Here is a 26,599-nt window from a genome sequence, read left to right as displayed (position 1 = left end):
TATCCAGACCCAGGTGATGCCAGGTTTAACAGTGTGTAGAGTGTCCTCTTGTTCCTTATCAACATATGATTTGCCACCCAGTTACAGTGAAAAGGGTCCCAACAATGAAGCTGTGATTCTCACTTCTTTTCCTGGTCCTACTATCAGTTTAGGCTTAACCCTGCATCTCTGCCAATCCTCACACATTTCCTAGTATGCAGTGTCATTGAAGAGCCCCTCCACAAATTCACTCTCTGCATCCCCAGATGGTATAGTTTTCTCAAAGTCCTGTTCAGCTGCCATCTGGCCTTTCTGTGTTCTCCAGACCCACACTGTGCACCTACAGCCACGACTGATGGGGTTGCTATCATGTCATATCTGCTTGCCACTCTCATACACTTATGAAGTGCCTACTTTGTGTTTGGTAGTATTATCATTGATTTCTCAAAAATTTCTAAGTTATTACTAAAGTTACAAATAAATACAGTGCAAGGAAGAATAAGTTTCTAAGTACTAATTAATATTTTGATTATGCTAACATTTACTAAGTGTTAAGTACTATGCTTGGTTGTTTTTAGATTAGCTCCAGCACTCCTCTCTTGAGATGAGCAGATTTATACCTTATTCCCAATCAGCAGCTGCTACCCCACTCCTGCTACTATGCCGACCAGACTTCATTGAAATTGTGGACTGTTCACTCTTAGTAACATGATTTCATTTAATCCTCTCAACAATTCTGGAGCCTGAGAGGTTCAGTATCTTGCCCCAAGGGTGATGTACAGAGCTTGATGAAAGGCAAGCTCACTCCTCGTAGGATACTTTAGTGAGAGTTATTTAGATTCTTAGATAGGGTTTGGATCATTGATGTGGACAATGAGGAAGGGAATTCCTAGTGAAAAGGGGCAAAGACGCAGTGATAGGAAGGAAGGGTCATATTTTAGAATATGATAAGACCTGCGCATTATCCTATTTAGTCTTTACAACCCTGTGGCATAAGTTAGGCTTACTCCTGCTTAAGAGATGAGAAAAGTTCTTAAACAGTTGCTTGCTCCAGGTTCACACAAGCTGTAAGAGGCAGTGAATTATGGTATTTCCGTTTCCACATCATATGCACTTCAGCTCTGTGGTTAATAGTGGTATTGACACAGCTGAAATAGATTAGAGACTTGCTGGCGTAGATGCACTAAGCCTGGCCAATTGATTAGATGGTGGATGGAGGAGGAGGATAAAAGTTCATTCTGAGGTTAGCAGCCTGGGGACTGGAGGGTGTGGGTCCAGTAACAGATGAAGGAAGTGAAGGAGCAGTTGGTGTTTGGTGAGGGAGGGGCCAAGGGGGCTGAGGAGTTTGATCTTAAGTGGCTGCTGGGAATTGCAGTTCCTGAGACCATCTGCTGCCACCTCCCCTTAACTCCTCACCTCCACATCCTTTGTTGACTGTAATCCTTTGTCCTGAAGTCCCTGCAGTGTTTTGAGAACTGCACACCCCTCCTGCCTACCAGACTTTTCCTGATATTGATGAGCTCTTCCTGCAGCTGTTCTGATCTCTGTACAATTTTATGTGAGGCAAGAAATCATCTCAATGAAATATGCCATCCCCTGGGAAAGGTCCATTTCTCTTTGCTTCCAGACCTTCATTTAACCTAAAATTGGTTAAACTACACTGTAACTGTAGAAAAGGGCATTTATATAGAAATATGTAAATGTTTGCTAATTAGCTGACTTCTAATTCATTGCCCTTTTCAAAAATCCCTGAAGGCTGATTGATATTTAATGACTGATTTGTGAATTCTTTTATTTCATAAGCCTGCACAGAGTCCTGTCTGGTTGAAGTAACTTTCGGTTTAGTTGGGGAGCTGTGATAGAAATCTAGTCAGGCATTCATCACATTGCTATAACACCATTTCAGGCTACATAAGATCTCAGGGGATTTCTCCAGACCTGCCACAATTTTTTTTTCTGTTTAATTCAATTTTATTTCTCATAGGAAATATTTATCTAAAGTAAAAAATTGGTTGTTGCTGAGTAAGCGACCTAACTTCTCGGTTTTAACTTCCTCATATCTTTGCAGTTGAGGTTTATTGCCTTTTTCTTCTTCTTTTTTTTATTGATTATTTAAAACATTACATAGCTCATGATATATCATCTTTCATACATTTGACTCAAATTGGGTTTTGAACTCCCATTTTCACCCCAAATACAGATTGCAGAATCACATCTGTTACATATTCACATTTTTACATAATGGCATATTAGTGACTGTTGTATTCTGCTACCTTTTCTATCCCCTAATATCCCCCCTCCCCTCCCCTCCCCTCCCATCTTCCCTCTCTACCTCCTCTGCTGTTGTTCAATTCTCTCCCTTTTTTTCCCTCCCCCTTGCCCCTCATAACCTCTTATAATTTTATGTATCATTGAAGGTCTCCTACCATTTCCATATGCTTTCCCTTCTCTCTCCCTTTCTCTCCCCCCATTCGTCTTTGTTTACTGTAGTCTTTTCCTCATGCTCTTCCTTCCTGTTCTGTTCTTAGTTACTCTCTTTATATCAAAGCAGACATTTGGCATTTGTTTTTTAGGGCTTGGCTAGCTTCACTTAGCATAATCTGCTCTAATGCCATCCATTTCCCTGCAAATTCTATGATTTTGTCATTTCTTAGTGCTGCATAATACTCCATTGTGTATAGATGCCACATTTTTTTTTATCCATTCATCTATTGAGGGGCATCTAGGTTGGTTCCACAGTCTAGCTATTGTGAATTGTGCCGCTATATTCATTGATGCAGCCGTATCCCTATAGTGCGCTCTTTTAAGGTCCTCAGGGAATAGTCCGAGAAGGGTGATAGCTGGGTCAAATGGTGGATCCATTCCCAGCTTTCCCAGGAATCTCCATACTGCTTTCCAAATTGGCCTCACCTTTTTGCAGTCCCACCAGCAGTGTACAAGTGTACCCTTTTCCCCACATCCTCGCCAACACTTATTGTTGTTTGACTTCATAATGGCTGCCAATCTTACTGGAGTGAGATGGTATCTTAGGGTGGTTTTGATTTGCATTTCTCTGATTGCTAGAGATGGTGAGCATTTTTTCATGTACTTGTTGATTGATTGTATGTCCTCCTCTGAGAAGTGTCTGTTCAGGTCCTTGGCCCATTTGTTGATTGGGTTATTTGTTATCTTATTGTTTAATTTTTTGAGTTCTTTGTACATTCTGGATATTAGGGCTCTATCTGAGGTGTGGGGGGTAAAAATTTGTTCCCAGGATGTAGGCTCTCTATTTACCTCTTTTATTGTTTCTCTTGCTGAGAAAAAACTTTTTAGTTTAAGTAAGTCCCATTTGTTTATTCTTGTTATTAACTCTTGGGCTATGGGTGTCCTATTAAGGAATTTGGAGCCCGACCCCACAATATGTAGATTGTAGCCAACTTTTTCTTCTATCAGATGCAGTGTCTCTGATTTGATATCTAGCTCCTTGATCCATTTTGAGTTAATTTTTGTGGATGGCGAGAGAAAGGGATTCAATTTCATTTTGTTGCATATGGATTTCCAGTTTTCCCAGCACCATTTGTTGAAGATGCTATCCTTCCTCCATTGCATGTTTTTAGCCCCTTTATCAAATATAAGATAGTTGTAACTTTGTGGATTAGTCTCTGTGTCCTCTATTCTGTACCATTGGTCCACCTGCCTGTTTTGGTACCAGTACCATGCTGTTTTTGTTACTATTGCTTTGTAGTACAGTTTGACCTCTGGTATCGCTATACCTCCAGATTCACACTTCCTGCTTAGAATTGCTTTTGCTATTCTATTCTGGGTCTTTTGTTTTTCCATATGAATTTCATGATTGCTTTGTCTATTTCTACAAGAAATGCCGTTGGGATTTTGATTGGCATCGCATTAAACCTGTAGAGAACTTTGGGTAATATCGCCATTTTGATGATGTTAGTTCTGCCTATCCATGAACAGGGTACATTTTTCCATCTTCTGAGATCTTCTGTCTCTCTCTTTAGGGTTCTGTAGTTTTCATTGTATAAATCTTTCACCTGTTTTGTTAGGTTGATTCCCAAGTATCTTATTATCTTTGAGGATATTGTGAATGGAGTGGTTTTCCTTATTTCCATTTCAGAGGTTTTGTTGCTGATATACAGGAATGCCTTTGATTTATGCATGTTGATTTTATAACCTGCCACTTTGCTGAATTCATTTATTAACTCTAGCAGCTTCTTTGTAGACCCTTTTGGGTCTGTTAAGTATATTATCATGTCATCCGCAAATAGCGATAATTTAATTTCTTCTTTTCCTATTTTTATGCCTTTAATTTCTTTTGTCTGCCTAATTGCTCTGGCTAGTACTTCGAGAACTAAATTGAATAGAAGTGGTGATAGAGGGCATCCCTGTCTTGTTCCAGATTTTAGAGGGAATGCCTTCAGTTTTTCTCCGTTTAGGATGATGCTAGCCTGAGGTTTAGCATATATAGCTTTTACAATGTTGAGGTAAGTTCCTGTTATACCTAGTTTTTCTAGTGTTTTGAACATAAAGGGATGCTGTACTTTGTCAAATGCTTTTTCTGCATCTATCGAGATGATCATATGGTTCTTGTCTTTAAGTCTATTGATGTGGTGAATAGCATTTATTGATTTCCGTATTTTGAACCAGCCTTGCATCCCAGGAATGAATCCTACTTGATCATGGTGCACAAGTTTTCTGATATGTTTTTGTATTCGATTCGCCAGAATTTTATTGAGAATTTTTGCATCCAAGTTCATTAGAGATATTGGTCTGTAGTTTTCTTTCTTTGAAGTATCTTTGTCTGGTTTTGGGATCAAAGTGATGTTGGCCTCATAGAATGAATTTGGAAGAGCTCCTACTTTTTCTATTTCTTGAAATAGCTTGAAAAGTATTGGTATTAATTCTTCTTTGAAGGTTTTGTAGAACACCACTGTATACCCATCCGGTCCAGGGCTTTTCTTGGTTGGTAGTCTTTTGATGGCTTCTTCTATTTCTCCCTTTGTTATTGGTCTGTTTAAATTGTGTGTGTCTTCCTGTCTCAATCTGGGCAAATCATATGCCTTAAGAAATTTATCGATATCTTCACTATCTTCTATTTTATTGGAATATAGGGTTTCAAAATACTTTCTAATTATCTTCTGTATTTCTGTAGTGTCTGTTGTGATATTGCCTTTTTCATCCCGTATGTTAGTAATTTGAGTTCTCTCTCTTCTTTTCGTTAGCATGGCTAAGGGCTTGTCTATCTTATTTATTTTTTCAAAGAACCAACTTTTAGTTTTATCAATTTTTTCAATGGTTTCTTTTGTTTCAGTTTCGTTGATTTCTGCTCTAATTTTAATTATTTCTTGTCTTCTACTACATTTGCTGTTGTTTTGCTCTTCCTTTTCTAGGTTTTTGAGGTGTTGTGTGAGTTCATTTATTTGTTGGTTTTTTCTTTTTTTGAGGTAAGAACTCCAAGAAATGAATTTCCCTCTTAAAACTGCTTTCATTGTGTCCCATAGATTCCGGTATGTTGTGTCTGTATTATCATTTGACTCTAAGAATTTTTTCATCTCCTCCTTTATGTCTTCTATAACCCATTGATCATTCAATAACATATTGTTCATTTTCCATGTGATGTAGGATTTTTCCTTCCTTCTTTTATCATTGATTTCCAATTTCATTCCATTATGATCAGATATGGTGCATGGTATTATCTCCACGCCTTTATATTTACTAAGAGTTGCCTTGTGGCATAATATATGGTCTATCTTTGAGTAGGATCCATGTGCTGCTGAGAAGAACGTGTATCCACTTGATGATGGTTGATATATTCTATATATGTTGGTTAAGTCTAGGTTATTGATTGTGCTGTTGAGTTCTATAGTTTCTTTATTCAGTTTTTGTCTAGAGGATCTGTCTAATGGCGAGAGCGGTGTGTTGAAGTCACCCATAATTATTGTGTTGTGGTCTATTTGACTCTTGAACTTGAGGAGAGTTTGTTTTATGAACGTTGCAGCTCCATTGTTGGGTGCATACAAATTGATGATTGTTATGTCTTGTTGGTGGATGGTTCCTTTTAACAGTATATAGTGTCCTTCTTTATCCTTCTTGATTAACTTAGGTTTGAAGTTGATTTTATTCGATATGAATATGGCCACTCCTGCTTGCTTCTGAGGGCCATGTGAGTGGTATGATTTTTCCCAACCTTTTACCTTCAGCCTGTATATGTCTTTTCCTATCATATGAGTCTCCTGAAGGCAGCATATTGTTGGATTTGTTTTCTTGATCCAGGTTACTAGCCTATGTCTCTTTATTGGTGAGTTTAGGCCATTAACATTTAAGGTTACAATTGAGATATGATTTGTACTTCCAGTCATGCTTCTTTATTTATTTTAGTTTGGCTAGTTTTACTTTTTGGTTATTTTCCTCCCCCTTTACTGAGATACCTCCTGCTGTTAGTTTTGGGCACTATTTTTCAATTCCTCTTCTTGTAGTGTTTTGCTCAAAATGCTTTGCAGAGCTGGTTTTCTTGCTGTGAATTCTTTTAGCTTTTGTTTATCGTGAAAGATTTTAATTTCATTGTCAAATTTGAAGCTCAATTTTGCTGGATACAGTATTCTTGGTTGGAATCCATTATTTTTCAGTGTTTGAAATACATTGTTCCAGGATCTTCTCGCTTTCAAAGTCTGTGATGAGAAATCGGTCGTTAACCTAATTGGTTTACCCCAAATGTAATCTGCCTCTTTTCTCTCGTAGCTTTTAATATTCTCTCCTTGTTCTGTACGTTGGCTATCTTCATAATTATATGTCTTGGAGTTGGTCTATTTTGGTTTTGAATGTTTGGGGTCCTGTAGGCTTCCAGGATTTGGCAATCCATTCCATCTTTCATCTCTGGGAAGTTTTCTAGAATTATTTCATGTAATATGCTGTCCATTCCTTTGGTTTGAATCTCTGTGCCTTCTTCTATCCCTATGACTCTCAAATTTGGTTTTTTTATGACATCCCATATCTCTTGAATAGATTGCTCGTGGGATTTAAGCATCTTTTCTGTGTTGACTATATTCTTTTCAAGTTGATAAACCTTGTCTTCATTATCTGATGTTCTGACTTCTACTTGATCAAGTCTATTTGTAATATTCTCGTTTGAGTTTTTAATTTGGTTTATAGTTTCCTGCAATTCTAGGATTATTGTTTGATTTTTTTTTTAAGATCTCTATCTCCTGGTAGAGTTCGTTCTTTGCCATTTGAATTTATTTGTTTAATTCATTTTCAAAATATACTTTTATTTCTTGGACTTGCTGTCTCATGTCTTCTCTAATATTCCTTTCCATTCGAGTTAGGTATGCCTTGAGTTCTTTCCCTATCCCTGCTTCTGATGTTTCTATGTCCTCCTGTAGAATTAAGTTGTCTTGCATTGTTTGTAATCCTTTTTTCCCTTGTTTTCTCATGTTGTCCACGTTACTTTCCAGCTCTATTTGATTGTCGTGTTTCTGCTCTCTTCTATAGATTTGTTTTGTTTCTGTATTACTCTGATGTCTCTCCTTTGTGTTGTTAAACTATGCCTGCTAACGTGGATTCCGCTGGGAAGGAATTCCGACGTCCGAGCTCCAGTGACGACACTACTCTGCTATGACGGGCTCCAGTCTCCTTGCCGGGGTGTCCTAATGGGGGGGTGTGACTGGACTGTCTCTGTTTGGTTTCAGCTCCCGGTCGCGGCAGGCGGGCGGTCTCCAGCCGCCCAGTATCACAGGCCGCGGGCAGGTGATCAGTCGCCAGCAGGCAGGCGTTCTCCTACCGCCCAGTTACGCGGGAAGTGGGTGAACTGTCGCCAGTGGGCCTGCAGTTTCCAGCCGCCCAGTCGCGAGGGCCTTGCCTCTAGTCCCCTGGTTTCTCCTGCTAGGCTTGGTTTCTCCTGCTAGACCAGATTTCCCCTGAATGATGGTTCTCGGCAGTTCAAACTGTACTCTGGGCCTGCCGTTTGTTGGGTGTGGAGGGTGGCTATTGGGAACCCCGGCACTCTATTGTTTTGTTTCCCTTGTGGGGGATAGAACTGTACCGCTTCCTTCCCCGTCTGAAATCCCGTACTCAGCCCGGGGGTCAGTGCGGGCTTGGCTGGCGGGATTCCACCGTGTCGCAGCCACTTATCTCCCTGCTTGCTAGTTAATCCCTTCTCTGCGGCGCCACGCCTTCTGTAGCCGCGGGGCAGGCCGCGCGAATCAGACAGCCTGGATCTCCGGGGTCACACCGTTGGCTTTTGGGATCCCCGGCACTCTATGGTTTTGATTTTTTCTGCTTGCCCCTCCCCCAGCGCTGGCTAGACAGGTTTTGTTTTGGCTGCTGATGGGAGGGGGGGTTGAAGGTCAGGTGCCTCTAGTTTTCCCTTAGTCTTTATGCAGGCTCACTCTGATACTCCCTCCCCCGGAAAGCCTAGGAGAGATTTTATGCGAAATCCCCCTATGTATGGGCGCTGAGCTGAGTGACACACACCTGTTTTGTTGTTGCAATCTGTCGGAGAGTGGCGGTGGATACTTCAGCTCTCCAAGATGGTGGCCGCTGATTGCCTTAGTGGAGTGTCCCTTATGTGGGATGGGACTGTACCGCTTCCTTCCCCGTCTGAAATCCCGAACTCAGCCCGGGGGTCAGTGCGGGCTTGGCTGGCGGGATTCCACCATGTCGCAGCCAATTATCTCCCTGCTTGCTAGTTAATCCCTTCTCTGCGGCGCCATGCCTTCTGTAGCCGCGGGGCAGGCCGAACGAATCAGACAGCCTGGATCTCCAGGGTCACACACTGCCACAATTTTTAAAATCAGATTTTTTATCTGTTCTAACTTCCACCACTTTCTCTCCTGCCCTCATCCTTACTTTCCCTATTGTCTTCCCATGTCTGCTTTGCTTTCTTTTTTTCTTTTTCTTTTTCTTTTTTTTTTGCTTTAGGAATAAACTCGTGAGAGACTGTGTTCTGGAATCTGTGAACTTGGGAGAGGCAAGGCAGTCCACTAATAGGCTGCTTCTGGGCATACACGAACCCTCCCAAAGTGGGTGCATTGTGGACTCTTGCATACGTGAAATTTTCTTGGGAGAATGTAACTAACTTATTTCAGACTCTTGAAATAATTTGTGACCCATCTCCCCCCCCCCCCACAGTAAAGGTCAAGACCCAATTTTTGTGGAATTCTTTTTGGATCAAATCTTTGAGCCATGAGCCTGGCTTTGACTCTCCTTCAAGAATTTGGAGAGCAGAAAAATGTGTTGCTTTCTTAGTATCAGTAAGACACAGGGGGTGGGAAAGAAAAACCCTTTCAAACTTAATGTGATGATTAGATTACTACTCATAGCTAACACCTTCATTTTTCTTTTTGTTAATGCATATTGAATTGTGATGATTTTATCATATCTGCATTCTGCACACTTAGGGATAATCTATAGAGTGCATTTTAAGTACCTCTTTTTCCAGGTCACAGAATTATCAAGTGAAACTCGAAGAGGTGAAACTGTAAAGATGACTGTCACTCTTATGAGGGAGCTGCCATCAAGCTCCCCTGTGTGCATCCAAGTTTTCAATATCATCTTCAAGAAGTAAGGCATTTGAAATGTGAATTTAATCTGGGCTAATGGCACCTTTCACCATGGAGCCTGGGATTAAAATGGTCAACCACATGGTAGGCAGTGTGTGTGTGCCCCTACAGTGCTTATTGAGGGCAGGTCTTCACATACTTTTCAGGAACACAAGCAGCCATGTGCCATACAGTCATCACAGCCTCCCCTTGACATAGCCACCATTATCCAGGATTGTCCAGGTTGAGATATAGAATTGGAGGGTAACTTCCATCTCATTGGCAGCAGGGAGGGTGCCCTTTGCTTTTATTTCTTGAACCTGTTTCCACTCCTGATCCCCTGACTGAAAAGTTCACTATATTTGACTTACTTAAGGTCCTATTTTACTCTTCATTGGTTGATGTGGGATCTAAAAAGCTTTCTGCTTTCTGCTTTTGCTCCAGTGTGTACACATGGGGCCAGAAGGAAGGCCACAGTGGGGTTTTTCTTTGTTCTTCAGACTGTTCTAAGGATCAGGTGTTCCAAAGTCATCTTTAGGGTAGAGTGGAATTTGTTAAGTATAGATTTCCTGGCTCCTCGCTGGACCTGGTAAACAGAATTTCATGAATGGGACCCCCTAAATCCACATTTTCAGCACAATTCCCATAGGACAAGTGGATACTGTAAAGTACACGAGCCACTTCTACATTCTGCTAGTGTGGAACTTTAAGACGAGCCATTCAGAAATCTTAGGTGCCATCCCTTTGTTCAATAGCAGCCTCTGGAAAGGATGAAAATAGGGAAGTTTGGGGTTTTGCTGAGTAGTAGGGTCCCGTAAAGGAACTTTCCCCACACAGATGCACTGTTTCCTAATGCTAGTCAGATGTCTTGGGCAGTCTCCTTTGGTCATAGCTGGGCCTTGGTACACTGCTACACAGCAGTTCTTCAGAAGCCCAGCTGGCATGTGCCCTCTAGCTGACAAATGGAAGGTTCTTTCCAGTGAGAAAGCTTTTCCCCTTATGCTTTCTATTCCTCCATCCTCACTGGAGGGCCCTGGTGTACCCTTACATCAATTCCCATTTTCAGGTAAGGAGGCCAAGGCTCAGTGGTGTTTGGCATCCCAGATCAAAGAGTTGGAATACTTGGATTCTGACCCAACACCTTGTACATCTCTCTCACACACTGACAACCTCATATCAGTGATGTGACAGGTTCCAGGAATAACATGGCTTGTTGCTGAAGAGGTATTTGGCAGCACCTGGGGAGCTTGAGCAGCCTCAGCAAAAGAAGCTGCCTCCTCTCAAAATGGGAAACAGGCCAGAAGAGCCTTCAGACATGGCTTGCCTCACTCCTTACAGCCAGTCTGAATGTTAATGACCAGATGTAGTGGTAAATGACCGCCTAGTCATCATTGCAGTTAAGTCCACACAGATAAAAATGATTTCAGTTATCATTCTCAAATGTGAAGAAGTAAGAGTTCTTATATAGACACTTGCATATATTCAGTATCTAAATGTTCTACAGCAGTAAGAAAAGACCTCTGTATGTTCTATGTGTTTTTTATTATGTTCAGCATGAGTACAAACTTAGAATTGTACTGTTATTGACTAATATTTACCAAAAACTAAAAAAAATATATATACTTGCAGGATCTTAAAAAAGTTGTCTATGTACCAAATTGGACGGAACTTCTATAAACCTTCAGAGCAAGTGGAAATTCCTCAACACAAGTAGGTTTATTTATATTTTCTTTTCCCCTGAAATGTTTATAAGGTGAGCAGTATAATTTACCTTGACCATTATGCCTCCTCTGAGTCTTTCTGTGATATGAAATGTAATGAATTTTTATAATCTTCAAGGGTTTTTTGGTTTTGTTTTTTTAATAGAGTGGTGAATGTGAACCTGGAGCTAGGAGCCCGTTTTCTTCTATTAGTGTACAAGATCATTATCATAAATTCTAGAGGGAATTCAGAAACTGAATTCTCTGTGTCAAAAGTAATACTGAAAGCAGAATAAGCTGTATTATGTCATAACACTTAGCTGGTGCTCTGAGCTTTTGTTGAAAGGAACCTAGTGCAGCCAGGGTGATTGGTGTGAAATCATCAGATAAACAGAGGTCAGACAGACAAGTCAGCTAAACTTCCCCAGAGAAGGGTTGAGCCATCCTGAACACTTGGAGAATGAGTTTTACCCTGGAAATGTAGTGCTTCAGGGAGCATCAGGTCATGGGTTGAACTGGTTGGTACTCACCTCTCCAAAATGTTGTGGTCAGGCTAAAGACAGAAAGACCACTGGTAGCCCAAAGACAGATAATCAAACAAGGGGAGAAGAGCATAAAGGACAGAATCAGGTGGAGTGATTGAAGTGCTGGCAGGTGGAGACAGTGATGCTGCTAAACATCCTACAATGTCCTAAATATGTGTTTACTCTAAATATGTATTTAAAGACACATCAGCTAAAAACAACTTAAGTTTTAGTCAGCAACTGGAAGAAATCCGACTAAAGAAAAAATTACCTCTAGAGAATTAGAATGAAAAATCACTTAAAAATCTTTACTGTTTTTCTGTTCTAACATCTTAAATATTAATTTTAATTTTTTTTTCTTTTTATCTGTTTTTGCAGATTATCCCTTTGGCCTGGTTTTGCTATTTCTGTATCATACTTTGAAAACAGGCTCCTGCTTAGTGCTGATGTGAGTTATAAAGTCCTCCGGAATGAGACTGTTCTGGAATTCATGACTGATCTCTGCTACAGAACTGGTGTGACTTGCTTCACCCAGACATGTGAGAAACAACTGATAGGACTCATTGTCCTTACAAGGTAAAAGTCTACATATAAGTGAATCTTCTCCAGAGAATGAATTATCTATGGAGTTTGGGAACAGGAAGTTCATTGGAACTTAGGTTGGAGCACAGGTCTGATCAATTTGTTTAGAAGACTTGGGCTGTTCTCAAATTGTCTTGAGTTAGACTTCCTTATGTGTCATTCTCAACTTTCTCAAACTGACATGATCCCAAATTCTCATTCTGTTCTCCCCACTCCAAATTCTGCCTTTTAAGTTTCCATCTTCATAAAGTCCAGCTCTGATCTTCCTGACACCTCCACTTGCCCCCTCAGTTGAAACTGTTTATTGCACTTCCGTAGAGCCACCCCTTATGTCCATTTTATTGAATTTTATTATGTGATAGCACAGAATGTGAAGTCCGTGCCTCAACTTCTTCAAAAGATTCTGAGGTCTTTTAGGCTGAGACCATATTTTGCTTCTTTGCAGATTTTTCTATGTATAATTTGCCAACAGTGCACACTGAATTAAAGGCAGGCAGATTAAATGACTTTCTAAGTACTAAAAAGCTCACCATATACTGATGCCAATCCAAAAAGGTTTTTTTTTTAATTTTTTTTTTAATTTTTAAGGGACATATTAGCCTTCTCCTTTTCTGTCTTGGAATTTCCTCCTAAAGTTGTTTTTCTGGTTGCATAGCAGAGGGGTGGGATGGTTGAATTGTCTTATCCTGCTGTCATGATCTTGATGGATTAGTTTATCCACGCTCCTTCAGTCATCTTGTAAGGTGCCCAGAGCTCTGGAGAAACCTGCCTTGGAGGTTTCTGCTCACAGGTTGGGGTATTTGAGAGGACATTCCAGGCCCTTCTCCTGTAGGGGAAAAAGAGCTTAGAATAATCCTAGCTGACCTGTTCTTCAGCTTTGCCAAGGACCAGCCCAGATGGGAGGTTAAGCAGGGTGCTACAACTGCTGGTCAGTCGGCCTGCATTGGTGCTTTTTACCAGAAAGACAATCTGGGAACTCAAAAAATCTGAGTGACACCTGAAGCCAACAGGAAAGTTTTGAGCAATGCTTCAGCATTCGAACATTGAAGAATGGTTTACCTGAATGTACAGCGTTTTAACAGTGAGCAAAACAGATTGCAGTCTAATGACTTTCTTGTGAGTTTCGTTGGAATTTAGAGATCTTCCTGTGTACTGATAAATTAATGCTCTTCTCAGCTTTTATCTAAGAAGAGCATTAATTAAAACAAGAAATAAGTGACTCTTAAGTGTTTCTGTGTCTTAATTTCTGATATTCTGGAATATATTTTATACTTTGAATTAAAAGTGTGATGGAGTAACTGCTTAGCTGAGATGACTTGGAAACTTTATTAAAAGGGTTTTTTCCATTTGCCAGATACAATAACAAAACCTATCGCATTGATGACATTGACTGGTCTGTGAAGCCCACACATACTTTTCAGAGGCGTGATGGCTCTCAGATTACTTATGTGGATTACTACCAGCAGGTAGGTATTTTCTTTTCCTCTTAGCTTAAAGAGGTCTCCCTATTCCTTTGCAGTCTGTCAAGTCCACTGAATTGTTAGGGGGAGTCTGCCTCATACATAATTCTCTGTTTTCTCCTGTCCCTTATCCTCCATTCCCACCATCCTGGGTTGACTGAGATACTTATCATATCTCCTTCTGTCCTTATTTTGGTAGTCTGAGGCCAAGTGCTGTGAGGCATACCTGTGATCCCAGCTACTCAGGGGGCTGAGGCAGGAGGATTGCAAGTTCAAGGCCATCCTGGGCAACTCAGCAAGTCTTGTCTCAGGGGCACAAAAACATTGAGCTGGGGATGTAGGTTAGTGGTAGAGCCCCCCAGGTTCAATTCCCAGTACCAAAAATAAAATAAATCAAAAACATATATCTGATGATGTCACTTCCGAGCTCAAAACATTTCCATGGCTCTTTATTGCCTTAGAAACCAAATGTCAGCTCTTTTGTGGAATTTCCCAAGCCCTTCATGACCTGGGCCATTCCCTGCATTTCCAGCCACATCTCTTACTTCTTCCCATCCTTCCCTGTGCTCTTCTGTACTAGTAGTTTGTGTGTACTTAACTCAGTTTATCCCCTGTGCATTTTCATACGTCTTCCTGGGTACCTCTTCACAGCAGCCCAGATGAACACTAAACACCTTTTAGTACTCAGCATGGCCATCAACTCTCACGGAGGCCCCAGGGCACCCTTCCCAGGACTCCCTTCTATGACTTAGCTACATTGGGTCATCTGAGTCAGGATGTGAGTGGTCTGACCTCCCTCCTGGACCTTGGGCTCTCCCAGGGTTAGCATAGTTCCTTGCATGTGTCACACACTCGAGAAATATTTACTGATGGAATCTTATGCTGCCTCTGGAGGCTGTGTTCTCAGTGATCCCAATTAGGAAGCTTTCACCCCCATCTTCCATGTTTTTGAATGTATAGTCATTCAGGTCTCTAAAATCTCACAGATGTATTAAAAGACAGATGACCACAACTACAAAAAAACCAGAAACTCTTCCTCGATCTTTCTTCACCTTCATTGTTAACTAACTCTGGAAACTTGTCTACATTAGCTCCAAGCCCCCCTTCAGTTCTTCCTTCCAGAAATGTCAGCAGTCTGGTATCTGACTCTGTTACTGTGGAAATAGCTCGACAAAGGTCAAAATCAGTTACCCTTCTTATCCTAAGCAGCTCTCAGTGGCTTTTGTTTTTCTTTTCTCACCAGTAATTACTTTGCTGTATTTTTACTTTTCAGTTGACAGATAGTTACACATTTTTAGGAGGTGCAGAGTGTGATGTCTTGATACATTCATACACGTGTCCTGGAGATCACTCTGCTAAGTGAAATAAGGCACAGAAAGACAGAAACTGCATGCTTTCACTCATCTGTGGAATCTTGAACAGTGGAGCTCGTTGAGCTTGTAGAGAGTGGAATAGTGTGTACCAGAGGCTGTAGGAGGCAGAGGACAGCTGGGTGGGAGGTAAGGGTAGAGACGGTGGCACAGTGTCCCAGTCACAAGGAGTAAGTTCTGGTATTCTACACAGAAGGTAATTATAGTTAAAATATTGTATTATTTCAGAAGCCTTTGATGCCTACCTTCTTAGACTTCCTGGGTCCCATCCTTGTGGTTCTCTGTTTAGGCTTCAGGTTGTTCTCTTATCTTGCTTTGATGATTTTCTCCCTTCTTCTGCCTCAAAAGGAAGCATCATTCACCATGATTCTCTCACACAGGGTCTTTTTTTTTTTTTTTTTTGTATTTGAGACTGCTCAAATATAGTATTTTTGCCCTGTCCTCATTCCCAGGTTTCATATTCATCTCCATTTCCAGAACATGTTTGCATGAATATCCTGCAGGCTTCTTAGACTCACATAATTCACACTGAATTGATTTTCTTTCCCATTCCTGTTTCTCTTTGGGAATTCTGCCTCTCAGAAATCATTTTGCTTTCTTCCTCATTTTCACTTTCACCTCCTTTTCACTTGTCTCCAGAATGAGTTCTGCCTCTTTTATCCTTAAACTCTCTCTGGAACCATCCCTGCCTCCTCAGCCTGTCCTCACTACAGTAGTGCAGGACCCCTCATGGATTCCCCTCTGGGGTAGGTATTGCAGTCACCCTTGGTGGTCTCCACCTCAGCTCTCTCCTCACCACAATCCAGCATTCTCACTAGCAAGAGAGAGATCTTTCTGAGGCACTGCCCAGAAACGTGGTTAAGAGCATAAACTTAGATAAGAAAGTGTTGGCTCTAGATATATAATTTTGGGCAAATCACTAAACTTGAAGGTTAGTTTGGGGAACTGACTAAACTCATTGTTAAGGGACTTTCATTGCATAGTGTAGTGTTCAGTAGGATAATGGTGTGTGATGCCTGCACACTGCTAGCCTGGGTAGACACCCCACCCCGACTTGCCACCTACCCCTTCTTCCCTCTAGTATCATGGAGTCTGGCCTCATCCCACCTTTTAGCTCAGCTCTCTCAGCGCCCCCACCAGGCATCCTGCTGTTATCACCCCATGCATTCTCTAGACACTGAATGGATGTCAGTCTTGGTGCAAGCTCACTAGACACCTGCACAAAGCCATCCAGTCCCTTCTCCCTCCACCACTGCATCAGGATCAAGTGTCATCTCATGGATGTTGCTTTCTGCCACACAGGAGAGCTGGCTCTTCTCTCTCTAAGCTCCTGCACTATGCCTCACACATTTTTCTAGTAAGACAGGGATGGCCTTTGGAATCCTGGACACGTAGTACTGGCAAAGCATCTTGGTCCAAAAATGTGCTGTTTTGTTTATTTAACCCATGGTTTATTAAACATTTAGGTTTTTTTCCTGCCTCATTAAATTTGTTCTTACTTGAACAGATGTATTTTGTGATTTTCTGAAGAAGGAATCTTGGTAAAAATCTCTTTCTTTTTCTTTTTTTTGTAGTGAGTTGTGCTCTATTGAATATATATTGTAACTAGAGAGAGAAGAAACAAAATCGTGTCTTCCTCTCTGTCCTGAGAAAGGAACATTAAATTATTAGCTTGCTTCCATCCTTCCTTCCTTCCTTCCTTCCCTCCCTCCCTCCTTCCTTCCTTCCTTTCTCTCTTTTTCTCTTTCTCTCTTATTTTCTGTTTTTTTTTTTTTTTTTTTTTTTTTTGTAGATGGGGCTGAACCCAGGGATGCTTTACCACTGAGCTACATCCCCAACCCTTTTCATTTTTTATTTTGAGACAGAACCTTTCTAAATTGCTAAGGCCAGCCTTGAACTTGTGATCCTCCTTCTTGGCCACCTGAGTTACTGGGATAATAGGCCAGCACCATTGCACACAGCATGTAGTCAGTTTTCAAAGTGGAAGACATTATTATATCATGAAAAGAATATTTTTAAAAGCTAAGAAACTGGGCAAGGAAAAGGGTAAAATCTGCCTTAGGCAGCAACTTTGAGGATGGAGTTCTTTTCTGTGCTCCATCTAAATATAACTTTTTTGTGTGTGTGTGTGTGTGTGTGGTGCTGGAGATTGAATCCAGGGGCTTGTGCATGCAAGGCAGGCCTAAATATAACTTTTTGCTGTACATTGCCCAGCTTTACATGAGGTATTTCCAGGGACTGTCCCACTTCCACATATTCTTCAAGGCCTTTCCTTGGCACTTCCTTTCTCCTGAAGCCTTCCCTGGTATACTGGCCCAGGGACACAGTTCTAAGAGGTATATCAAGCAGAGTGAAGGGATAAATCCTGGGCTGGGCTAACTTCCAGTTATGATGCTTGGGAAAGTTGTTTAATCTCTCACAGCGTTTCCTCATCCATGGAGGGGATGATGATAGCATGTAACTGCCAGCTTTGTTGTCAAGATTAAATGAGGAAAATCATGTACTTAGCATATCATTACTTGTGCTTCTCCATTCACAGATAATGTGGTGATGAGTAAAGGTGAGGACTCTGCCTCTTTTGTCTTTGTATTGCCTGCAGTTTCTGGAACATAGGAAGCATGCCATGTGCACTGAATCAGTGAGGTCATGTATAAAGACTCTTGATAAAGGCTTCTCCAAGCTTTTTATCCACATCGTTAGTTGTACTCACCACTTTAAAATATGATTTCTGAGTTGTTTTTAAAATTTATTTTGATGACTAAAATTCCTTATCAAAATATAAAAATGCATCTTACATCCTTAATTATAATGCCCAGGCATTTTATAAATTATAATTCTAGTTCTGTCACTAATTGTTCAGAAAATGGGTGTTAATTGGAACCTTTGTCATTGAAAACAAACTTTTGCGATGATGAAAATGTTTGAACTTCAAGTTTAGGAAGGGAATGGAGTGGAGTATGCATTGACATTTGGCAAACCAGACATGGTGCTAGAGGTTTACCTAGCATACCTCTCACCTACTATTATCCTCATTCCATAGAAGAGGGAAGGTGAGTAACTTCTCCAGTGTCACAGTCCAGGTAAATGGAAGAGCTGGGGATCAGATTCCCATTTGTTGGATTTCTGGGCTGATTTCTTATAACATCATACCAGCCTGAATGTTAAAGATGGGCTTGCTTTTTTGAGAAATCTGAGGTCTACTCAGTATAACGCTTGCCCTCATCTTGTGTATAGACATTTTCAGATTGAACACGGAAGTTTAGAAGCAGTTGTTTAATCTTGGGGCAGTGAGTCTCAGTCACAGATAATGGAAATGCTTATTTTCAGTTAGCCCCAGGGGATCACTGGATTATGTATAGAACCAGCTGGAGGCGATTCTGAATCTGGAAGAAACCCGGAGAAAGTAGGGTATTGACTTTTAAAAAATAGTGTTGCATTTTAAGAGATAATTAAAGGAATAAAACTGACCCTCAGATGTAAAAGACAAGTTCTAGTAATAAGTTGTGAGGAGCAGAAAGCCTTGGGGTTTTTTGTTTTTGTTTTTTCCCTCCACTGAAAAGATATGCTTATATATTCATCTGGGGATTTCTTTGTTGCTTATGAGTAAGGATGCACTGTTTCCACATTGACCTTTTTTCTCATTAATTTTGCATTTTATAGCAATATAATATTACTATATCTGACCTAAATCAGCCAGTGCTTGTTAGTCTGTTGAAAAGCAAGAAAAATCACAACACTGAGGCTCCAATTGTCCACTTGATGCCTGAGCTCTGCTTTCTAACAGGTAACATTTATGTTTTATAACTGTCAGGCTCCTAATCACAGTCTTCTGAGCCTTAGCAATGGACAGAACCTTGCCAAAGCACTAATTTAACTCATGGAGGATGGGCCTTTTAAGGAATTTATCCAGTAGTAAAGACATCTATTTCCTTTATCTCATGTATTTCACTTGTTACTTTGTTGCAAAGTAGGCCTCTCTATATTTTCCTACAGCAAACATGTTCACTTTTCTGTTTTTTAAATTCACTAGTATAGGAAGCAGTATGACTTTGATTTTTGTCATATGTTGTTAGCATGATTCCAAAATGATCCTTAGTTTCTTCTTGCATTAGCTTCCACAAGATAATCCTCACCATATACTAGAATCTGAATAATTATCTCCAGTACTTCTAGTAATGTTTATCTAACTAATACAGTACAGCTAAGAAAGGAGGACTTTCTATTTTTTATGTATTTGTATTGCTTAAATCAGTTATTTTATACACACACACACACACACACACACACATTTTGCAGTTAGAAAAATAGGACTTAATCTTCGAATGGAGGGATGCTCATTCCTGGTTGTAGTGTCATATTGTAGCCCACCTTGTTGGTCATGAGCCACATGAGTTTATTGGACACTTGAAATGTGATGAGCTACATGGAGAGACTGAAGAAGGTTGTGCTGCAAATGCAAAATACAAAGAAAGAGGAAACTACTTGAGTAATGAATTTTATATGCATGTAGAAATGATAATGTATTGAATATACTGGGTTAAGTAATTCATATTACTTGAAATAATTTCATCTATATCTCTTGGGCTTTTTAAACACAGCTAATAGAACAACTTTAATGACATGTAGCTTGCATGGGACAGTACTGTCCTAGTGAATCTGATTCAGTTTAAATGGAAGAGCTTCAGGTGTGTTTGAGATACACTGGGGCCGCAGCGTCTGCTCATGTTCCCACACTGTATTTGTTGACACTTCGTAGGCTTGACTGACCAGGCAACCTCTGATTTCCAGCTGATGAAGGCCGTGGCTGAAGAGACGCGGCTCAGTCCTTTGGGCCGGCAGCAGCGCTTGGCCAGGCTTGCTGACGACATCCAGAGGTACTGGATCACCTTACTGAGGCTGCATGTGCCCTGCCTAAGCCAAGTGTGTAGAATTGGATGATGTATATGATGCTTCATTCTTTAGGCAAACATTTCATTTGTTGATTCAGAGGAAGTCCCTTTTGAAATGTGTTGTTTGGAGCCCAGAGATTTCATGCAAAATGCTCAGGAGTAGTGAGTTGAAGGGAAGAGGTGGGAGGCCGAGCTGGAGGGGCAGCACCACTGTAGTTAGACAGCTGTGCTTGCACATGTTTAATGAATTGAGGTCTGGGGAATTTTTTATGTAAAGAGCTATAATCTGAAATAAACAAACAAAAAACCTAAAACAAAAACAGAAGACAGCCAAAAACCCTGACAGGCTTCCAGTATTCAGGGTCAGGAGTGCTCCGAGTGGCCTTAGGAGCTGGAACCGTAAGCTTTTACTACATAGACTTTAAATTGCAAGTGCCTTTGTCCTTTTGTTCAGTCAATCTGATTCTCAGACTGTGTCCCTACCCTTATTTACAACCATGTGGTGCAATGTGTGATGAGAGAATTGTGCTCCTTCCTGGGTCTCCTTTCTGATATCCTAAAATTGTGCTATCTCATATTATAGTCCTGTGTGGCTCTTGGGCACTTGAAATGTGGCAAGTAAACACATCCTCAATTGATAATATTTTGGATATACTAAGTTACATGTTGTATGTTTAACAAATTATTTCCTTTGTTACTTTTTAACCTTTTTAATGTGGTTCCTAGAAAAATTAAAATTGTACACCACTGCACCTGGCCAAACAATTAATTTTCTTTAAAATTAAAAAAATAATAACTTACAAAAGAATTTGGATATGAATATAAGCAAATTGAGAGAAATAACTCAGTAATTATTTGTTAACAAATGAATCATACTTAGTGAATGGTGTGTATTTTTTAAAATATTTGCAAATACACATGATACTATTCTTTTTCAGAAAACGTTATAGAATCATAAATCATGTTTTATAATTTTTTCATTCAAAGGTTTTCTGGAATGTTTCCATCTGATAAATGTGCATCTCTGTTATCAGGCTAGTAGCTTTGTAGTGTCCATTTTATGATATACTTTTTAAATCTATTCTGGACATGCCCTGACTTAGGTCTACTGGAGAAATTCCCCTCTATCCCTTATTCTGGGCTGCGGATTATTTCTCCTGATATATCCTCCTGCCACCTTTGAGTAATGCCACTTACCTTATCCCATTTCTTGCCCAGTTATAGCCTTGTCCTCCCATTTTGGGAAGACAGTATATGAAGCAAAAATAATTAATTCAAAGGATTCAGAGTGACCAGATAAGACATAACCTTAATAGATGGACCTAATGAGCTGTCACAGAATGACAGTGGTTCCAACCGCTCTAAAGAATGAGGTGGAGCGGGACACAGCAGTACATTCCTATAATCCCAGTTGCTTGGGAGATTGAAGCCTGAGGCAGGAGGATCACCAGATCAAAGACAGCCACAGCAATTTAGCGAGATGCTGTCTCAAGATAAAAAGGAGATCTGGTCTCAAAATAAAATAAAATAAAAAGGATGTGGATGTGGCTCAGTGGTTAAGTGCCCCTCGTACCAAAAAAAAAAAAAAAAAAAAAAAATTGAGGTGGAGGCTTAATAGTGATACAGAGGTGTAGATCTCATAATATCCTGTGAGTACCTGTCTTAGTGTATGCTGGATACTGTGTCAGAAACTGAAGACAAAGTCAGGAGCTTAAAGCACAGTAGAAATTACCCCATATCACAGCGTCATTAGATTAAAGCATAACCTATGATTAAAGCTTATTAAGTTACAAGCCAACGTCTAGTCAAGCATGAAAGACTGTCATTGTTAGTAATACTAATATTCTCCTCATAGTTAACCTGTTTGCCTGTCTATCCTACAGGTTTTCTGAAGCTTAAATCCTTATGTCCCTTTTATCATCTTCCATCCTCTCCCAAGCTACTGAATCAGATACTCCCAGAAGACCTCTTCATGTCCAGAAGCCCCCAAATGACTTCTTATTAACACATTTGTTATTGGAAATAACATCTACATTTGCCAAGCATATAACACATGACAGTCATTTTCCATATATTGTCATATTTAATCTTTACATCAGCTCTCTGTAGTAGCTATATTTGTTATCCCAATGTTTTGCCAGTAAAATAACTAATACTTTGAAAGATTTAAAAATTTGCTAGAGATCACATATAAAGATTAGACCTAGGATCTGGGGTTGTGGCTCAGTGGTAGAGCACTCGCCTAGCATAAATAAGGCACTGGGTTTAGTTCTCAGCACCACATAAAAATAAGTAAATGAGATAAAGATATCATGTTCACTTACAACTAAAAAAAAAAAAGTTAGAAAAAGAAAAAAAGGTTCAATCTAAACCCAGGCTGGCCTGGCTTGAGAGCTCATTTTTCTAACCAGTGTGCCCCACTGGAAGCCCTTTCCCACCCCTGCATCTCTCAGATGGGTATGCTTGTCCTGTAATTCTTTAGGGGGAGGAGGAGATGAGTCAAAATAGAAGCCAGGAATCCTAAAGACAGAAAATCAGCCCCCGACGAATTCAGTGAGTTATGGTTTTATCTCTAATGATTAAGAACCTTTAGAGAATCATTGCTCTTTTGACTTAAAACACTTCTTTCAACAGAGACAAGAATGCTCGTTTTGAGCTGGAGACCTGGGGACTGCATTTTGGAAGCCAGTTGTCTCTGACTGGCCGGGTTGTGCCTTCAGAGAAAATATTAATGCAAGACTATGTAGTAAGTACAATGGTTTTATTTTCATTTGAAATTGTTTACTTGAACATTTGTAAGTTTGATCCTTTGCCAGAGTAACTGGGCACTTACAGATATGTGTTGGGTTTCTTGGTGGCTATGTCCCTGCCCTTCCTTTGTCCTAAGGCTCAGGTCTCCTCCAATTTCCATTTCAGTACAAATTTACTTTCATGGACTTAGTGGCACCCAGTGGATACGATATAGGTCTGTTAGAAATTAGTATAGTGTTTCAGACAGGCGTGGTGGTACACTCCTATAATCGCAGCAACTCAGGAGGCCGAGGCAGGAGGATCACGAGTTCAAAGCCAGACTCAGCAAAATTGAGGTGTTAAGCAACTCAGTGAGACCCTGCTGCTAATAAAATACAAAATAGGGTTGGGGATGTGGCTGAGTGGTTGAGTGCCCCTAAGTACAATTCCCAATACCTCCCGCCCCACAAAAACCAGTATTATGTAATTGAACCATATCCACCTATTATTGGCTATTATACTACATGACTTAAAAATAAAAAAGCCATAGTTATTTAAGAAAATTTTGCTAACTGGCAAAGATTAATTCTGCTAGACTGAGTTCCTTATACCAAAGTTAGTTTCTTAGTTGCTGTGTTCATTGTGTCTGTTAATCTTTCAAAAAAGTAAAGAGCTGTTCAGTTGACATAAAACTGAAGAAATTCTCACGGAGCCTATTCCCAAACATAGCCTCAAGAGACAAATCATTGCTCCTTCTGGACTTTAATTGAGTAACAAACCTATTTTATGCAAAAATTGCACGTTATCCTACTTTTCCCCTCTGTTTTGCCCATTTTTAAGGCCAGTTATATTTCATTTAGTTTACAAGGCTTTCTTGTCCTTAGTTGGTATAATAAAATACATGTCTGAACTAATGTAACTGGTATTGGGAAAAATGGGGATATTTTTCTCCTTTCTGTTGAATAATCTATCCAAATTAACAAAAATTGATTGGAGACACTGAGAGAAAAAAAAACTAATTTTCAAAACAAAGCAAATAAAACAGTAAACCGTTACCCTACTAGGTCAGGGATCAGTAAAGAGAAGTGCAGTTTCAGGTCCATATGTGAAGGAGGACTCAAGATACTTTAAATGATTCATTTTATCATCTCTGTGAGTAAAATCATATTTAACAGAACTTTTATTTCTTTTTCATTTTTGTATTTTTTCATGTGGAAATAGGTCACCTAGGGAGAATGGGCATTAAAATGGAAGAACCTGAACCCTAGAGGTAGGGGCTTGCTAGAAGTGACTGTGTCATCAACTTTTTGGCCAGTCATCATCATCACCATCATTAATATTATTTTGCAGTGCTGGGGATTGAACCCAGAGCCTCATGTATGCCAGGCAAGTGCTCTACTGCTGAGCCATTGGCCAACTCTTTTCTAAAAGTCATAAAGAAAGATTCATAGGCACATTGTTCTGGGTCTCCTTCCAGTGTTCACGGGATGACAGCAGGGTTGTAGGCAAGAAGAATGTGACTCTCTTCCCACTGTATGTAGTAATGAACCTTAGTTCTGATGGAACTCTCTGTGGAGGGCGACCTGTTCCTTTTTGTTCTCAAGGTCACTTCCTGGTGCTGAGTCCCAGCCTGGCCACTTAAAGGCAAGGCATGATGAAGATGCCTGGTGGCTGGAAATGAGTACTTGGTAGAAAGTGCCCTGGCTGGAACATCAGGACACTAGCATTCTCAATCTGTCACTGCTGCCAGCTGGCTCTACAATTTCTCTCCACCCCAGCTTTTGAGTCTGTAGAACAAGGGAATTATGTTACATACATTAATGTATCCTCTTTGTTCCTAAATGTAGCTTTCTTGCCATAAGGTACAGTGCTAACTTCCCTGTAGGGCTTGTACATTTTAGTATGTTGAGAAGAGTATCAATAATCATCATTTTCTATTTGAGATATCAGAATGCATAAGGGAAACCAAACTGTACAGCCTGTTTGTCTACGTCACTCATAATAGAGGTCATAGGTTCTTAGAAATGGAAGGGAACCTTTGATATCTTTGGATCAGACATAGCAGAGACCCATGAGGAGGTCTTACCCAAGGTTCTGCATCCAGGGCCTGGCAGACCTGGGATGATTCCCAGATGCCCCCACTCCCAAGAAGCATCTGTGTGTTAAGACTGTGACAATAGTTCTATTCTGTGACAATAGTTCGATTGTGGCAAATATTGGCCATGTTTACACTGTATTTAATTGGTGATCTCTGAATAAATTTGTACAATCCTTTCATGATCATTTTCCTCAGTGTCAACCTGTGTCTGCTGCTGATTGGTCCAAGGATATACGATCTTGCAAGATTTTAAGTGCACAGCCTTTGAATAAGTGGTTGCTTTTATGTGGTAACAGAGCAGAAAATGTGATTGAGAACTTTCTGAACTGCTTGAGAAGAGTTGGAAGCCCCATGGGATTTAATGTGGCCTACCCCAAAATGTGAGAATATACTGAATTTTTCTTTCATGCATTAATTTGATTTGGTTAGAAGGTGGGAAGTAATAGCTGACGCATCTACAAAAGCTTATCTCACTAATGTTCTCTGACATAAAGTGCAACGAAATAGTCATAAGTGGATAGATTTTTGTAATGATTACATCTTTATTAAGCTAAAATGTATTTTAGGTTGATCTGTATGAAATTTTGTTTTCACATTTCTTCTTAGGCAAGTCTCATGACCTCAAAATCTTTTCAGTAATAGAATAAATCCTTAATAAGTCCATATATTCTCTTCTCAATTTTTTTCTTTCATATCAGTTATTTAAAACTTAAGAACAAATAGGATATTTAAAAATAAAGTTGCATTTCCTGATTTACTTGATAGATTTTATGCTTTAACTTTTAATATAGAAATAGACCTAAAATAAGCATTTCTGATTCTGTTGCTATAACAAGATTAGTCATTTTTATAATATTCTGTTAAGACTAAGTTCATTCATTTTTTTTTGAACATTTGTTTTATATCTACTGTGTGCTAAATACTAAACTTGTTTCAGGGGATGAGAAAGATGAAGAAAATTGCTTTAATTGAGTAAATACCTATACAGTCATACTCAAAGTTTAACATTGTTTTGCTTTAAAAAAGCTATAAAGTCTGTTAGGCCACACTTTGTTGAACCCGATATGCTTAGAAAGAACAATGGTTACTTCTTTTTCTTTGTTGTAGTGGAGGTACCAGTGTCCTAACTGGCAGGTTGGGAAGTTAGTCTTTAAACACATAGTTACTAATTAATTACATCAGCAGCACAAGTATTGTTGAAAACTATAGCTATGCCCAAAATCTCATTTTACACTGTAGTTTAGAATTCTCCTCTTATCAAATCTGTTAACACATCGCCTGGTTTGAGTTTCCCCTGCTCTAGTTTTCCTTAACCAATGAGCTAATAGAGCAGGAGAAGATTATGAAAGAAGCCACAGTGTGAAGACCTTGGGCTTGTATCACAGGCTTTCTTACATGAATTCAGTGAACAAGCCCAGGTCATGTTCTTCCCTGGCCTTTTTTGTTTCAAAGCCCATATTTTATCTCCCCTCTTTTTCCCCCCAGTGAGGTATCCATTTACGTGTTTAGATTTTTATGCATAGCTTCTCTCACCTAAAACATTTGCCTAATGATTTTAGAAGGCATGGGCAGGAATAGTGGCTGAGTTGCAGTGCAGGAGTTTGAATTGAAAAAGTCAGGACCATCTAGTTGTTGAAATACTGCTTGAGGCCATTCTTGTCCATCTTAGAATCAGCAGTCAGATTGGTGGTCCTGCCACCTGCTGGAGAAATTTTAAAAGGGCACTATTGAGCA

At 40.0% G+C, this 26,599-nt stretch overlaps 1 protein-coding gene across 1 annotated transcript in view; it reads left to right on the top strand.

Moving 5' to 3' along the window:
• LOC308631085 (piwi-like protein 4) overlaps positions 1–26,599 on the top strand; it is a 107,635-nt gene that overhangs the window by 65,626 nt on the left and 15,410 nt on the right. Inside the window, exons 5-12 of the mRNA XM_081262011.1 lie at positions 9,413–9,534; positions 11,142–11,222; positions 12,115–12,312; positions 13,673–13,784; positions 18,809–18,932; positions 19,905–20,022; positions 22,672–22,783; positions 25,061–25,245. Coding sequence (XP_081118137.1) covers positions 9,413–9,534; positions 11,142–11,222; positions 12,115–12,312; positions 13,673–13,784; positions 18,809–18,932; positions 19,905–20,022; positions 22,672–22,783; positions 25,061–25,245 — 1,052 coding nt within the window. The remainder of the gene's footprint in view (positions 1–9,412; positions 9,535–11,141; positions 11,223–12,114; positions 12,313–13,672; positions 13,785–18,808; positions 18,933–19,904; positions 20,023–22,671; positions 22,784–25,060; positions 25,246–26,599) is intronic.

The sequence above is a fragment of the Spermophilus citellus genome (genome assembly GCF_964194105.1).
Source record: "Spermophilus citellus genome assembly, chromosome: 2".
NCBI lineage: Eukaryota > Metazoa > Chordata > Mammalia > Rodentia > Sciuridae > Spermophilus > Spermophilus citellus.
This window is presented reverse-complemented; position numbering and strand designations above follow the sequence as displayed.